We start from the raw sequence: 15,943 nt of genomic DNA, 5'->3' as shown, positions 1-15,943 counted from the left end.
GTCCTGCCATGTAAGCCACCTTTCACAGTCTTTTCCTAAGACAAGGTGACTCTTAGAGTGCATCCTCCGTTCCTTCCAAAGGTTATATCAGAGTTCCACCTGTCTCAGACAATTTATTTGCCATCCTTCTACCCTCCTCCTCGTCCATCTAAGGAGGAAGAAAGGCGGCATAGGCTAGACCCCAAGAGGGCTCTGAATTTCTACATCTCCAGGACAAGACAATTCAGGCTGGAAGATCAGCTATTCATTGGATATATCGACCTGGAAATGGGCAAGGGCATAACAAAGCAAACAGTTTCTAGGTGGATAGTGCTTTATGTTTCGGAATGCTACACCAGAGCGGGTAAAGACATCCCTGAAGGTTTCAGGGCACATTCCACTAGGGGTGTGGCAGTTACCTCTGCTCTCTAAAGAGGGGTACCTCTAACGGATATCTGTTAGGCTGCGATGTGGTCCTCTTTTCACACGTTCGCAAAACACTACTGAGTCTCATTTTGGCTGGGCTGTCCTCCAACAAGTGGTGTCATTATCACCATGGAGTTCGCTCATTCCCTTCTCCATAATGGTTGTACGGCTAAGGGAGTCTATCTAAGATGAGGAATCAATGGGAGGACACAATGCATTAGAAGAACCAATTACTTACCCCTGGTAATGTTCTTTCTACTGATGTTCCTCCCATGGAGTCTTCATCGCCCTCCCAGCCTACCCCAAGTTTAAGGAGCTTCCTAATCTGATTATACAATGACTCTCCTTTAATGCTTGAACAGCTATCCTTGTCTCTTATCTCTAACGTGGCTGTGCAAAGGGAAACAAAAGACAACTGATGCCACGGGGTGCCAAGGGCACTATTTGTACCCGCATTGACTTCACATCCGGTCACGAATACGATGACTCAACGGCCATCGATGCCGGTGTGCATGACACCCTTTGCTGGGAAAAAGTTTCCAAGAGCTTCAAAGCAGGAGAATGATTATCTAAGATCAGGAATCCGTGGGAGGAACATCCAGTAGAAAGAGTATTACATGGGGTAAGTCATCTGTTCTTCTAACAGTGAATTCTCAAGGTGCCTAGCAAGATGAATCCAGAGCAGAACGATATTAGTGAAAAGCTTGGCTGAAGAGCTAGGGCCTGAGAGTTTGGTGGTCTTGATAGAGATTAGACAAGTTTCAAAGAAGTTGGGGTGGAGAAAGTTTCGAAGAAAGTCTACACTGACTGATACATTTCTGCAGCTCATCAAAGAGGATTTGAATGGAGTGGAAGTCCTACTGGTGGAACAAAAGTCAGGTGGGTTTGTGAGGACAGATAAGTTGGGTAGGTAATCAGAATTTCTATGGAGTGCTTTGTGTACTCACCCAAGGACCATGAATTTCCAATGTCCTCTCCCAAGTAACCAGCTAGCCTACCATTCAGCGATGGTAGGCCAACACTGATCATTCTTCACTAACCCCTCTGGTTAAGAATGCATTTGCCCATCTCTATAAACATTGAAGAATGGTAGGCTAGCTCAACAGATACACTTAAGGGAAGTATTCTTGTGTTATGTTACTATAATTTTGTACTGCAACAAATCACCACCATATTAGCCGCAAAGCACAAACCCATGTCCATGTAATATTGTGCCCCTGCCCAAGAAGGTGAGCAAGAGTGAATTAAGAGTAGAGAAAGCACGGAATACGGTTGCTGAAGCAGTAAGGGTGTCAGGCATGGCAACAGTGCGTTGTATTAGTGTGAATGCATGCTAGTCCTCTATATATGGACTATCTCTTAGAGATATGAAACACAGAAAAGTGTGTGTTGGATTAATATATGCATTTGGATTTCAGGGCAGTTTTGGAAGAATTATAGGTTAGAGATCAAGCAGTGGTTGGTACGTGAGGGCTTAAAGGCATGCTCTGACGTTGCTGGCAGGAATGTAGGCTTAAAATACCTGCAGTGTCTATTCATGGTACCTCAGGTAAGTTCCCAGTTAGGAATTCTGGGACTGCCAACCTGACTTCAGAACGTGGACTAGTGTAAGATTAGGATGTGTGAGAAGGGGCATGTTGTTCGTGAAAAAAGGAAGGGGGGGCGGGGGTGGAATAGACAGGATGAACAAAGTAAAATGTGATTTTCGGTGGCCCCATAGATGTCAAGAATGCCAGTGTGCTCCTCGTTCTTCTCGGTTGACCTAAAACGTAATGCTTTAGTGCAGTGGCCAAATTCAGTCGGATTTGCAGCTTGATGTATGGGTTCTGACTCGCATACTGCTTATCCATTGATATGGATATATCATTGTGAAACGTAAGCAAACCAACTCTTAAGGGATCTCATGATAACCATGATCCTTTTTTACATTATTACCTGGTATTTCACTATGTAGATGCGTGGGATGCTCTTCTGTCTTAGCAGCAAAGGGAACCTTTTTTAAAAAGTGTCCTCCACAATGTAGTTCCTTCTCCAGTTCTATAAAATGTTACAGGCACAGCTTCACCTCGCTGATGAAGCCCAACAAGGCAGAAACACATGCTTTCAGAAGAGAAGTGCTTAGCATTTCGGTGCTTCACTGTCCTTGTGAGTGGGACCAGACTGATGTGCAAACTGGCATTTCTCCTTTTGTGAAAGGCACAGAGAGCTAAACGTGGTTGTAGATGCTCCTGAGTTGGAACCATCCCAAAGAACAGGTTATTTGGCCGTGCTCGATCTCAGTTGAGGGGCTCCTACATTTTCTGCAAATAACAAAAATGATGTTAACACATTCCAAGTGAGATCTCCCCTAACATTTGGGAATGACTCACATGATCGAAAGAGCAGGAAGTATATATGATGTTGGAATCCTCTAAGTTTGGATAACTGGGAGTATATCATTGAGATAATTTATGGACTACAGGACAGAGTTGACATATTGTATCCTGTAGGTTACCTAATGTTAAGAAATCTCTTAACATGCTGGTTACAGGAAAGCCCTGTCTGATGTATTTATCCTCTGCTGTACTAACTTACATTGAAGCCATTGCTCGGGGTTTATCTCAAACGTCCGTAAGTGGGTAGGCATTTAACAGTTTCCCAAACAGAATGAAGGATGCAAGTGCTCTTCAGAAGGAATGCTTTCCAAAGCTTTGCACCCTGCACTGTCAGTGAACATCTTCAAGGAGCGGGCCTAGAAAAGGAGGTAGACCGTCACCGCAAGGTGGAATTCAGCGATTGTCCTTGAAGGTAGAATTTCTAAACTTGGCTGAAGAGTTTCAGCTAGTATCATTAGATGGACATGTTTCCAAATGGAATGTTTTGGTTTCGATGGGCGGCAATACCTATAATAAGTATAGAGAAATGATTGATTGGTTTTCATGCATTGATTGAAAATACAGCACAAAAATGTGTAAAAACTCCCCCAAAATATGAGAGATGAAAATACGGGGATAACACAAAGAAGGATGCAAAGTGGATTCACAGGGAGAGTATGGGGGTCACTCCCAATAAAAGCAAAGGGTTGGGGCAATTCGGTAAAAATGTTTAAAAATCATTAGCGAGCATGCATATGAGAACAAAAGATATAAGTGCAGATACATATCTTGCTTTTGTGATTTCTCCTGCTGATATTCCCTTTACAGCTATACAGTTTATTTATTTAATTTATTTATTCGTATTTTAAAGCACACATCAGCCCTTAGGCATCGTGGCGCTGTTACAGGTAATCTTGCTGGTTACTAAGGGAGAAAAGCATAGCAGTTACATAAAATTATACATTTGGTTCTTGCTTGTAGTTACAGAAAAAAAAATGTATTTCCTGTTTGGCGTAGGATTTCATACATCGAGTAGCTGGGTAGACTGAGGTGTAGAGAGATGCTTATGTGGCACCACGTCTTCTCATGTGCACCCGTGTAGGACATGATGGATACCTGTAAGATACGCATAGAGAGATTGGGGAACACCAAAACAGTATATTATCTTGTAAGGCTGGAGGAACAATGGTGTTTGTTTACATTTGTAACCTAGTGTTTGCGCGCCTCTGGAGTAACCATGTTCCATGCAGTCTCTTTTTTTCGCCCACAGCGGTGCTGCAGCGGTTGCGAAAGATCTACCACTCTTCCATCAAGCCACTGGAAGTCGGCTACAAATACAATGAGCTTAGGCAGCACGAGATTACAGGTAAGCCTGGCAGTGTGCCCACAGTGTTGCAATGCCATACACCAAGCATGTCACATAGACACTCCCCTTCACTCATGGAAACCTCTGCTATCATGCATGTAAAACAGTAATACATGGCACACAAGCCTAGGACTTCATGGGGCTCATTATAAGATGCCCGGTCTGGAAAGAATGCTGGTAATTCCGGCACTGGCATTTTTTCCAGAATTACTGTGGGATACCGGCAAAACTGTATTGATGGCCAAGCCTTTCCTTGCTCCTAGGAGGGAAGGACGCTAGTTCTACATCCGAATATTCTGTTTTCCATACACTTTTTCACATATGAGCGCCTGGAGACTGCCCTTGGCTGTTAGTGGTGCGCGGTTTAAATCGACATAACATAACATACACGTACAGGGAAAAAGAGACATTTAGATCTTAATCCCACCTCCATTTTATCCCGATTTCCACTTATACATCTGGTTTTAATGCACTCCATTAAATGTTGATCATTAATGTTATGTTGCAGCTTTGTCCCACTCGCCTTGCCCCCCCCCAAATAAAAACGATGGGACTGTGAGTTGTATCAGCATAGCAGGTACACTTCATTAGCTGCACTATTAGAGCAATCAAGTGAGTTATGAGCATAACACATCTGTGAAAGGATTGGAGACGCATAAAGGGAGCAGAAGAGTGGAACATTGGCATTGCTGTATAACTGATGGCAGTGGTGGCAGATAGTACCAGTGTATGATGTCGCCGGGGTCAGGGTGGTATAATAGCTAAACCAACCAATGCTGCGCTTACTCCAAAGCTCTAGGTGTAATGAACAGTTACTTATTCGAGTTCTATCAGGGCCGACTCAGCCCTTCTTCCTTCCACTGTTGATATATTAAATACCTTTAAGTGGGGGAAAAGTAAATGCTAAAATTGCAATCAACTAGATGTTTTTCACTTCATTGTGTGTAATACAGAATACCTCACTCATACTTAGAGATTGCACCAAATGTAATTAGGTTACTGGTCATTTATAGTGCATACGTCAAATTCAATGGTTTTTTTAACTCCACTCATGGAAACGCCAATGTTGAGGAAAATAATGAAAACTATTAATGCAGTATTGTCCAAAAAAGCAACATGACGCACTGTGTGCAAATTGTGATCACTGTAGAATGGTGTCAAGGTACAGTGAACGCATCAAGGTACAGGACTTTAAGAGGCTGATGACCTCAACAATGTAATAATAGATGAGGATGTGACCCAGACGCCCCGCAGTGATGGTCAAGCAATAACAGATACGTGGCCTAGCAACCGATTTTAGTCTCTGAAAACAGGCAAATACTCCCAACAAAAAATAGGAAAGAAAGGCGGCATAGGAGGTTACCCCCCTGCTTCCACCCACCCAGCTCCTCAGATATGGTCAGCTCAGTGGTGCCAGCAGAGCAGTGCCACAGGAACAGACTCATATAGTACTGCCCAGGTGAAGAGGAGCTGTGGGGTACACATGCATCTTTAACGTGCAGGAATTACCAGATGCTCATTATAAAAATATATTTCAGAGTTAAAAAATATTGTTTTTTTGTACTAAGAATAACTTTTTGTACTTCCCAAAAATAATGTTAATTACAACTTTAACAGTAGAGAATGTAATCCTTCTGTTTAAAACTCGTGTCGCGAACCGCGTGAAGTCCTCCTCATTATGGAGAAGCATATAAGCACAAAAAAGCAAACGCACATCTACAAACACAACAGCGCTGTCTGCAATACTAGATGATGGGTGTCTGTGTGGGGATGGGAGGTGACTACTGGGTTAGTGAAGTGATAATAGCTGCAACTCCCATTGGTCGGCATGCCCGTACCCTGTAGTGGTTAGTGCCCCACTCTATGGTCATTTCGTGGCACAAGAGTGTTGATTCTGAAATGTAATTTTTCCCTGCAGCCTGTCAGACACCTAGCATGTCGTCTTTCATTTCTTTCCATTTAGGCAGGTGTTTATTTTTTTCTGGATGCAAGTACCTCCTCACATTGCTTGATATCCGTTTTGGTCCTTCGTCTGAAAGGTGAAGGTTTTTTCTTACTACCTCCATGGGTAGGCAACCTGAATGTTTGACCTACGACTCCATTGAACCATCACCATTGACTATACTCTCGATGGTTGATGAGAGGTGTAGGCCAAACCATCTGGAGACCTGTTGGTTGCCTACCCATTAATGACTGCTGAAGACGTGCCAGTATTTGATTTTGGATTCCTCCTCTTTCAAGCTTCGCATCAATATCTGTTATTATTATTCAATTAAATGATTTTCAATGTATCAACCTAAGAATGATAAAGGACTGCGTCATTCCTGCCAGTGTTTGAACTTGTAAAGTCAATACCTGCCCCATGCTACAGTTGCTTGCTTAAACCACACAGTATTTTCCATAGATCATATCCAGGAGCTTCCCCACTTCTATGAGGAGCATGTGGGAGGCAGGGAGGAGAGGAAGGAATAGCATGCCAAAGCTCAGACACACACAGAAGCTGAAGGATCATTTTAAAATGTAACTATATCAGCTGGTAAGGAACTATGAAATGAGGTTTGGTGCCAGAACCTCTGTAGTGTCCTTCCAACATAACAAAACATAAACAGAAAGCTTAAGATGGTTTAAACCATAACTGCAAGGCAAAAATCAAACATTAGTCTTAGATGCTACCGTCAGTGTTGTATGAAAGAAGTCACGAACCTAAATGCCTTGAAGTATTATTCTAGTTGACTGACTGCTGCCATCCAAAGAACCTGTGAAATTAGAAAAAAAAGTATATTTTGCATCTTTCAGCAAAAGGAGTTGCCTTCATCGAGGAACTGCTATCAAAAGGAACAGAAGCACAATGTTCAGCAGGCACCCCCATGACAAACAGGGAAACGGCTCAGTCGAAACAGAAATAATATTTTTAGGCAGTTATTTCAATGTTTTTTTTGCAAGTGCAATACACATTTGTCAAGTATACATCCATCTTCATGCAATTCAACCAATATATTGAAACCAAACAATGTAAACAAACAAATACCCAGTGTTTATCAGGTAAGGTTCTATGATGCTAGTCTTTGCCCTTTGACTTGGCTTGTCTTGTCTTGTTTGGGCCAGGTGATGAATACACTTTTATTTCTCAAAAGGAGAGTTCGGGCTCTCTGTATAACATCCAGTGTAGTAATAGGAAGGCAATGGTAGTCAAGGCAATGTCCGGGGTGGGGGGTACGTTCACGGTGGTTTGTCATCTGAAGTGTAAGAGTTCTTCAGTTCTGTTTTTCCGAGCTAACCCTTCGAAGAATTACAGCGCGCTTCCGTTCTCCTGTGAACTTCAATAGTTATTTTCGATCTACGAAAATGTCTTTCGCGTCGGCTCCCTCAACGCCTACGACGGGCTTTAAGAAGTGCCAAGACTGTGGATGGAAGATGTCGATCACTGACCCCCACCCCATATGTCTGTGGAGCCTCGGTACCGGTCACTGTACCTCTGACTGTCACTCCTGTCAGGTGATGACCGAAGAGGCTCCAAGAGAGCTTAAAGGTAAAGTGGCGATGGGGAGGTTCCCTTGGAAGTCTCCTTCGAAAGAGTTCAAAGACTGATGAGTCGATGGATTCTCCTCGACGTAAAAAAATCTAAACCGTCTCCAAGCAGTCGATCACGCCATTCTTCGTCATCTTCGGAGAAGGCCAAAAAACAACGTCACAGGTCACCTTCGACCTCTAGTGATTCCTCGGCTGAGGTAATCAAATGTTCGACTAAGTCGTTCGCGCCATTCTTCGTCATCTTCTTCGGAGAAGGCCAAGAAACAGCGTCACAGGTCACCTTCGACCTCTTGTGATTCCTCGGCTGAGGTAATCAAATGTCAGTCTAAGTCAGACTCCCCAGCAAAATGGGATGCGTTTCATAATGAAATGCTCAAAATCTTCGAGAATGTGGCCCAACCTCCACGAAGGACAAGCAGAAACCCCATGCCCCTGTCGATCTGCATGAAGACGACAAAGGAATGTCGAAGATGAAACCTTGGAAACCGAGCCATAAGACAAATCTCGATCCGACGAGAAATCGTCGAGGGTTTTGACAAGTCAGGAATCCAGTCCATCGAGGGTTCCTTCGAAGAAGCATAAGAAGTCGACAAAGTCGACGCCTTCGTTGACCCCGTTGGCTTTAGAGCCGTCAACACCAGTATTGAAGTCGACTCCGACAAAGCCGACTCCGACTTCGAAGTCGTTGTCGACGATTACTTCGAAATTTTCAAAGCCAGTGGTAACCCAGGAAAAGGTTTTCAAAGCTTTGCCCAAGAAAGATTTTTTTAAAGTCTTAAACATCCATCTTTGAAGATGATGAACCTTCAGATGATAACACCCCACCATTTGGGTTACAATATGGCACCCCTAATGTGTCAGATGAATTTATCTCTGAAGAGTCTAAATTAAAAGACTTAAATGATAACCGTCAGTCGGCCAGTGGTTTAGATCCCTCTCCCGAACTGGGATTTGGCAAACCAGATCCTACTGACCACGCTGACTCTTCATATAGGAAACTGATGAGTAAGGTCAGCACTCTATCAGCGGGGTGGATCGAGGGCTGTGCCCCACAGAAGGATTTATGATATGGAAATCCAAGAAAAGAAAAGAGATTATCAAAAAGCTAGAGCTACAATTAAGAACAACTGGGTATTAGAAGAAAAAATGCTTTAATCTGTAAATTATCTACAAAATATAAATACTGCGTTAAAATGCATGAAGGAGCTCTGACGAGTGCAAATTGGTCTCACCTATTCTTACTCCTCAGAAAAAGTTTGGTCCCTTATAAGGGAATTTTTAGTGGACAGTGCAAAAGTGGAGGAGGTTTCGGTCTCCACACAACAGTGAGTTGAAAGCATTGAGAAGTTATATTTCAAATCTGACTTGGAGTTGTTTGTTGTATTCCCCCATGCAATTATATTGCGAGTAAGCATGACTTTGACAAATTAGATGTGCTAATCATTATAAAAGCCCTCAATAGCTCTAGAGCACCGGGACCCAATGGGTTGGCTAATGGGTGTTATGTGCTAACCCAGAGTTCTGAGCCCGGATACTGTACGCTACGTTTGTGGATATCTGAAGGTCGGGTTGTATTCCTCCCAGCTGGAGAACTTCCATTGTAATAGCTATATTTAAAAAGGGTGCAAAGAATGATATAGCTAATTACAGGCTGTTAGCCATGTTGGGCTCCAATATTTGCCTCCATATTGCTTATTCTATATATTTATTTATGCAAAACTGTTTCAAAATACCCACAGGGCGACAGGGTGGGGACAGGGGAGGTAGACAATTAATTACATCAACGATAAATAATTGAATTAATAGTACAAACACATAGTGAGACTAACAGGGAGGGGAGACAGACCTACTATGCCTTTTGAGTATTCAGAACTTGCAAGTGCAGGGAGGAGGGGGGGTAAGGGATAGGTGCTGTGGTGCTTATGGAGAAGTGCTCTGGGTGAAGTGCTAAGAAGAGAAGAACGTAAGTGCAACCAGCCATGGGAAGGGTGAGCCAAGTAAGTACAGTAATAAGACATTGGCTGGGATGAAAGATGTGGGAGGGTCAGGGCCCGAGGATACATAAGGGCCCTGCACATCAGTCACACTACTGTATGATTAGCATGGAAGAGAGGAGGAGAAGTAAGAGGTAAAGAGAAAGGTCTTGGGGCTTTTTCAGATCTTTAGGAGGTCCTGCTCAAGACACAGAGGAAGAGGGAGGCTGTTCCAAAGGAGGGAGCCCGCTGGGGAAAGTGATCAATTTCCAGCTCTCTGTTTCGCATACCACTTCACACGCAGGGAGTTGTTGCCAGAGGAATGCAGGAGTCTAGAAGTGGAGTACTTAGTCAGGAAGCACTGAAGATAGGGTGGTCCCTGGCCCCAGAAAGCTTAATGGATGATACAGAGGGATTTGAATTTAATCTGTGCTTAGACCGGGAGCCAGTTAAGGCTTTGTAGGGCATGAGAGATGCTGTCCCTGAGCTTGTGGCCAATGATAAGTCTCGCTGCCCTATTCTGGGTTAGCTGGACGGATCGCAGGGTGAATGCAGGAACATTAAGGAGGAAGCTATTGCAATAGTCTAGACTGGAGAGAACCAGAGCACAGGTAACATTGAGTCTCTGGGGGAAGATGAGGAAGGGTAGAGTGCCTTTCAGAAGGAAGAGCTGAAAGTGAGACTTCTTGACAATCTCCTGAATATGAGGGATGAAGGAGAGGGAGGGATAGAAGATGACTCAGAGATTCCTGGCTACTGTTAAGATGAGAATCACGGGAGAGTTGCGTACCTGAATTCCTGGTTGATCTCGACGGGGCAGCCAGACTGACGAGAAGATCATGTGACACAAGCAACCAGCCTCTCCACCACCCAGAATGGATACTGGGTAGAAGATGGGCCGACTCCCAACGCCACAAGCTGGTTTCAGTGACGTCTGAGCTGTGCAAGCACAGACCGGAGAAGTTGAAGGAGATAATCCTTGTTGAGGCGAGGCTCCGGAGTTTAAAGATGTGAGAGCAGGACTCCAGAAGCTAGCACTGGATGTTAGAGAAGTTGAGAGTCCCAAAGAGTGGGAGTCGTACTCCCGTAGCTGGCAATGGATGTTCTGGTGACGAGAGTCCCAAAGAGTGGGAGCCGTACTCCCGTAGCTGGCAATAGATACTGTGGTGACGAGAGTCCGAAGATGTGGGAGCCTACTCCCGTAACTCACACTGATGCGGTGGTGATGAGAGTCCAAAGGTGTGGGAGCAGTACTCCCGTAGCTGAAACTGGAGGCTGTGGTGATTAAAGGCCAAAGGCGTGGAATCCGTGCTTCTCTAGCTGGTACCAGAGGCCGTGAAGATGAGAGTCCAAAGTGTGGGAGCAGTACTCCCGTGGCTGACACTGGAGGCAGTAGTGATGAGAGACCAAAGGCGTGGAAACAGTCCCAAGGTAGTCACTGGGGAACCACTCAGAAGGGGTCTGGCCAGGGAGGAGAGGAAGGGGAAGGCAGGCAGGTAAACTAATGCTGGCAAGGGAGAGGAACCAGGAATAGAAGGGAAAACTAGCTAGGACCTGGGGAGAAGACCTTGAAGGGGACCAGAACTGGTCCTGGGAAAAACCAAAATGGCAGCAGGCAGGAGGGGAAGGAGAGCTGAGGCAGAGGTCTAGGGCTGGGCCGCACAGGGCGAAGCAAAGGAGAGCGAGGACACGATCCGGAACAGAACGCGTTGAGACGCGATCTGCTCCCGACCGCGCCTCCCCCTTTATGGGCCGCCGGCGCCCGCGAGGCCCGGAGCGCAAGCCTGATCGTTGCTAGGCGCCGGCGGACCCAGAACGAGGCTTGAGCAGCAAGCCGCTCCGAACCTGGGCAACCGCCCCACGGGGCATGCGCGGGACCATGACCGCGGTCTCCGACGCGCGCGCCGAGGAGCTGCAGCCCCTGTCCCCGGAACTCTCCTCCCGGCGCCTCCCCAAGCGCGAAAGCGCGAATAGAGGCGCCAGGGAGGAAGAGGGCGAGCAGCGAACCCCGGTCTCCCGGTAAGCGTGACACTATACTCCCTCCCAGGAAGGCCCGAAGCCCCGGGTTTCCAAGGAAACCGGTGATAGAACTCGCGCACAAGACGCGGAGCGTGCACCTGCCGAGAGGGTTCCCAAGTGCAATCACAGGCTGGGTACCCCTTCCAATCCACCAGGAAATGGAGCACCCCCCTGCGATAGCGGGCATCACAGATCTCCTGAACTTCGAATTCCGGAACCCCCTGTACCAGAACAGGGGCTGGACAAGTACTGGCACGACCATAAGGGTCCACCACATAGGGCTTCAGAAGGGAAACATGAAAGACAGGATGAACATGCCACGAATGGGGCAGCTGGAGACGAAAAGCTACAGAGGACAGGCGTTTTATAATCCTAAATGGGCCAAAGTACCGAGGAGCCAATTTAACAGGTAAGTTGCCAAGAGGCAAATTCTTAGAGGACAGCCACACCCTATCTCCAACCTGGAAATCAGGTTCCAACCGCCTCCTACGGTCAGCCTGAGCCTTCATATGGTCACGAGCGGCCTTCAAGGAGTTACGTGCCAGTTCATGCTGCCGTTGGATAGTTGAAACCAAGGCATCAGCGGAAGGAACCGTACTGGTCGGTACAGGGCGGAAAGGTATTAACTTGGGATGTTGACCCATAGAGCAATAAAAGGGGCTGGACCCGATGGAAGAATGAAATGAATTATTGTAGGACACCTCAGCTAGATCTAGACAGGCACTCCAATTGGTTTGCGTGGCATTTGCAAAACTACGGAGATATGTTTCCAGTGTCTGGTTCGTTCTCTCAGTGAGACCATTGGATTGTGGATGATAACCTGAGCTTAAGGCTCTATGAATACCAAGATGACCACAAACCTTACTCCAAAAGGAAGAGCGAAACTGAGCCCCTCGGTCAGAGATGATCTTTTCAGGAAGACCATGTAAACGATAGATTTCGTGGAGAAAAGCGGTGGCCATCTGGACCGCAGTAGGTATCTTCTTGAAAGGGATAAAATGGGCATACTTCGTAAAACTGTTCACAACAACCATAATACAAGTGTGCCCTCCAGAGGGAGGAAGGTCGACAATAAAGTCAGTGGCAATTGTGTGCCAAGGGTATGGCGGCAATTCAGTAGGAGAAAGCAACCCCAAAGGATGTTGTCTGGGAACCTTGGATTGAGCACAGATTGGACAGGCCTGTACATATTTCCGAACCTCCCCAGCCCAGCCAGGCCACCAAAATTGTCGTGATAGTAACTCTTGTGTTGCTCGAATCCCTCGATGACCTCCAATAGGGGAATCATGGACACCGTGCAGAATGCCATCACGAATCTTCCCTTCAGGGATGTACAGTCTTTTCCGAAAGAATAGGAGGCCATGATTTTCAGATATTGAGGGCCGTTGAAGCAAAACTGACCTCCAAGAATCAGACCGGGTAGCATCTGATATTGACTGTAGGAGTGATGATAAAGTCGATAGGAAATGATGAGAAGGGATCAGTGGTTGAATCTGACTGGAGTTGTTCTCTTTCTTCTCAATCTCCAAGGACCGAGACAAGGCATCTGCTCTTAAATTCGAAGATCCGGGGATGTAAGTGATATGAAACACAAACGGAGAAAAGAAGAAGGCCCACCGAGCCTGCCTTGGTGTCCGACATTGCAAGGAACGCAAGTACTGCAGGTTACGGTGATCAGTACGGACTTCAACAGAGAAGCGGGCTCCCAACAGGTGATGTCTCCATGCCTCAAACGCCGTCTTGATAGCCAACAGTTCCTTTTCAATAACTGCATAGTTCCTTTCACTAGGATTCAGCTTGCGAGAGAAGTAAGCCACGGGATGTTCAACCGATGTAGCGGGATCCTTCTGTAAAAGCACAGCCCCAACAGCAAAGTCCGAAGCGTCCGCTTCAACGATGAAGGGCAAGTCATCCTGTGGGTGACGTAGGATCGGAGCGGCCATAAAGGCTGACTTCAAGACGTCAAAAGCTTGTGTGGCGGAAGAGTCCCACAGGAAAGCAATCTTGCTGCTCGTCAGTCTAGTGAGAGGTGCAGAGATCTCAGAGAAGCGAGGAATAAATTGCCTGTAAAAGTTAGCGAATCCCAAAAAGCGTTGCAAGGACCTTACATCATGAGGCTGTTGCCACTCTTGAATTGCCTGGACTTTCTTGGAATCCATCTCAATACCAGCCTGACTTATTACGAATCCTAGGAATTCTATCCTTGATTGATGAAAGGAACACTTCTCCGCCTTAACAAACAGATGATTGTGGAAAAGCCGATCGAGGACCTCTCGTACATGACTTATGTGTTCCTCCCTTGATCTGGAAAAGATTAAAATGTCATCCAGATAAATCCAGACAGAGATTCCAATTACTTCCCCAAAGATATGATCCATGAGACGTTGGAAAACCGCAGGGGCATTGCACAGGCCAAAAGGCATCACCCTGTATTCGAAGTGCCCAAACGGTGTCTTAAATGCTGTCTTCCATTCATCTCCACTCTTGATGCGGACCAGATGATAAGCCCCTCGAAGATCAAGCTTAGTAAAAATCTGAGCCTGATGTAGGGCCTCAAGGATACTTCGAATCAAAGGTAGCGGGTACCGGTCTTTGATGGTGATATCGTTTAATTGCCGGTAATCTACACAGGGTCTTAAAGTGCCTTCTTTTTTCTTTACAAAAAACAAAGGAAATCCAGCGGGAGATTTGGATGGTACTATGTACCCCTTACTCAAACAGTCCGATAAGTAATCCTGCAATACTCGTCTCTCCTCCCGAGACAAGGCGTACAGTCTGCCATGGGGAATCTCAACACCAGGAGACAGTTCTATGGCACAATCGAACGACCAATGAGGTGGCAGTGGTATGTTACTTGGTTCGGCAAAAACTTGTTCAAAGTCGGCATACTCTGGGGGAATCAGTAATGCGGAACAAAGGCTGGTCCCCTTGTCACGTAGTTCCAAAGTAGTCGAAGAAACCAGAGTCTGGACTGGCAAACTGCATTTCGGGGTACAAGAAGCGGAGGAAAAGGTCAAGGTGTGCGTCCTCCAGTTAATAACCGGATTGTGATGCTGGAGCCAAGGTAACCCCAAGACCAACTTGTAGGTAGGTGACCTGATCACGTCCAGAGCAAGCTTCTCCACGTGATCGGCGATCTGGAGACTCAATCCTATAGTGTGCAAACGAACCGGTCCGGAAGACAAAGGAGTACCGTCGATAACCTCCACAGGAAGGGCTGAGTGTCTGGGCAAAAGAGGAATCTTGTGGCTGCTAGCAAAATCCTCGTCGATGTAATTACCAGACGCTCCACTATCCAATAGCCCAAAAACTTCAAGCGTCCGGCCGGGCAGTTGAATCTGAACCTTCAAGGTTAGAAGGATAGCAGGTTGCATGGGAAGAAGAATCGAGCAAAAGGTGGAAAGGTCTGAAAAAGGGGTGAGACCTGTCGTTGCCTTTCCTCCACACGACAGGTCCTCTAGTTTCCCGACTTCTTCTTCTGTGGCCGTAAAGGACACGTTCCCAAGTAGTGTCCGGCAGCACCACAGTAAAGACATAGGCGTAAAGTTCTTCTTCGCCTTCTTTCCTCATCAGATAACGGCCCTCTCACCGCTCCCAACTGCATAGGTTCAGGTCCTGATTCTGTCGAACCAAAAGCCCCGGCGGGAAGACTGGCTGTTCTGGGACTGACTCTCTCCAGCCGACGTCTCTCAGCCTTTCGTTCGGCTAGTCTCTGGTCAATACGAAGCACCTGATTGATTAAGAGTTGGAGACTCTCAGGTTCGGGGATGTGAAGTAGTTCATCTTTGTATTCCTCCCTCAACCCCCGACGAAACAGGGTCTTTTGTGTGACTTCCGGCCATTGTGAATCCGTAGCCAGCAGGCGGAAGCGACTGATGTACGTTATTATGTCTGAACTACCCTGCTTGATGTCCATTAACTGATTCTGCGCCGCGGCTGCCAGATTGGGTGTCTGAAAGACCTCCAGGAATGCCTTCTCGAAAGCAGCAAAATCATTCAAAATGGGGCTATTTGTAGCCACAAAAGGTGTCGCCCAGGCTAGAGCATTCCCAGTCAGGTTTCCCAAGATATATCCGATCTTGGCCCTATCGTTATTGAAATAGGTAGATCTGAAAAGAAAATGGATACGACAGTGGTTGCAGAACTCCGCCACTCGACGTGGGTCTCCATCGAACCTGATTGGGGTGGTATGGGCCAAAGAACTTTCAGCCTGTGGAGCGCTTCCTGTCCCCTGAGTAACCATCTGACGTAAAACTTGGTTTTCTTGGTGTAAGGCAGTCATCTCTGCTCTGAGG

General features: G+C 46.3%; 1 protein-coding gene across 2 annotated transcripts in view; it reads left to right on the top strand.

The window, feature by feature from the left end:
• SRL (sarcalumenin) overlaps positions 1–15,943 on the top strand; it is a 211,609-nt gene that overhangs the window by 95,899 nt on the left and 99,767 nt on the right. For both annotated transcript variants that reach the window (XM_069646831.1, XM_069646830.1), the window contains exon 4: positions 4,030–4,125. In XM_069646831.1, coding sequence (XP_069502932.1) covers positions 4,030–4,125 — 96 coding nt within the window. The remainder of the gene's footprint in view (positions 1–4,029; positions 4,126–15,943) is intronic.

This window comes from Ambystoma mexicanum, chromosome 2q, assembly GCF_040938575.1.
Source record: "Ambystoma mexicanum isolate Mex_15411 chromosome 2q, UKY_AmexF1_1, whole genome shotgun sequence".
NCBI lineage: Eukaryota > Metazoa > Chordata > Amphibia > Caudata > Ambystomatidae > Ambystoma > Ambystoma mexicanum.
The sequence above is the reverse complement of the archived record's forward strand: the minus strand, read 5'-3'. Positions and strand labels throughout refer to the sequence as shown.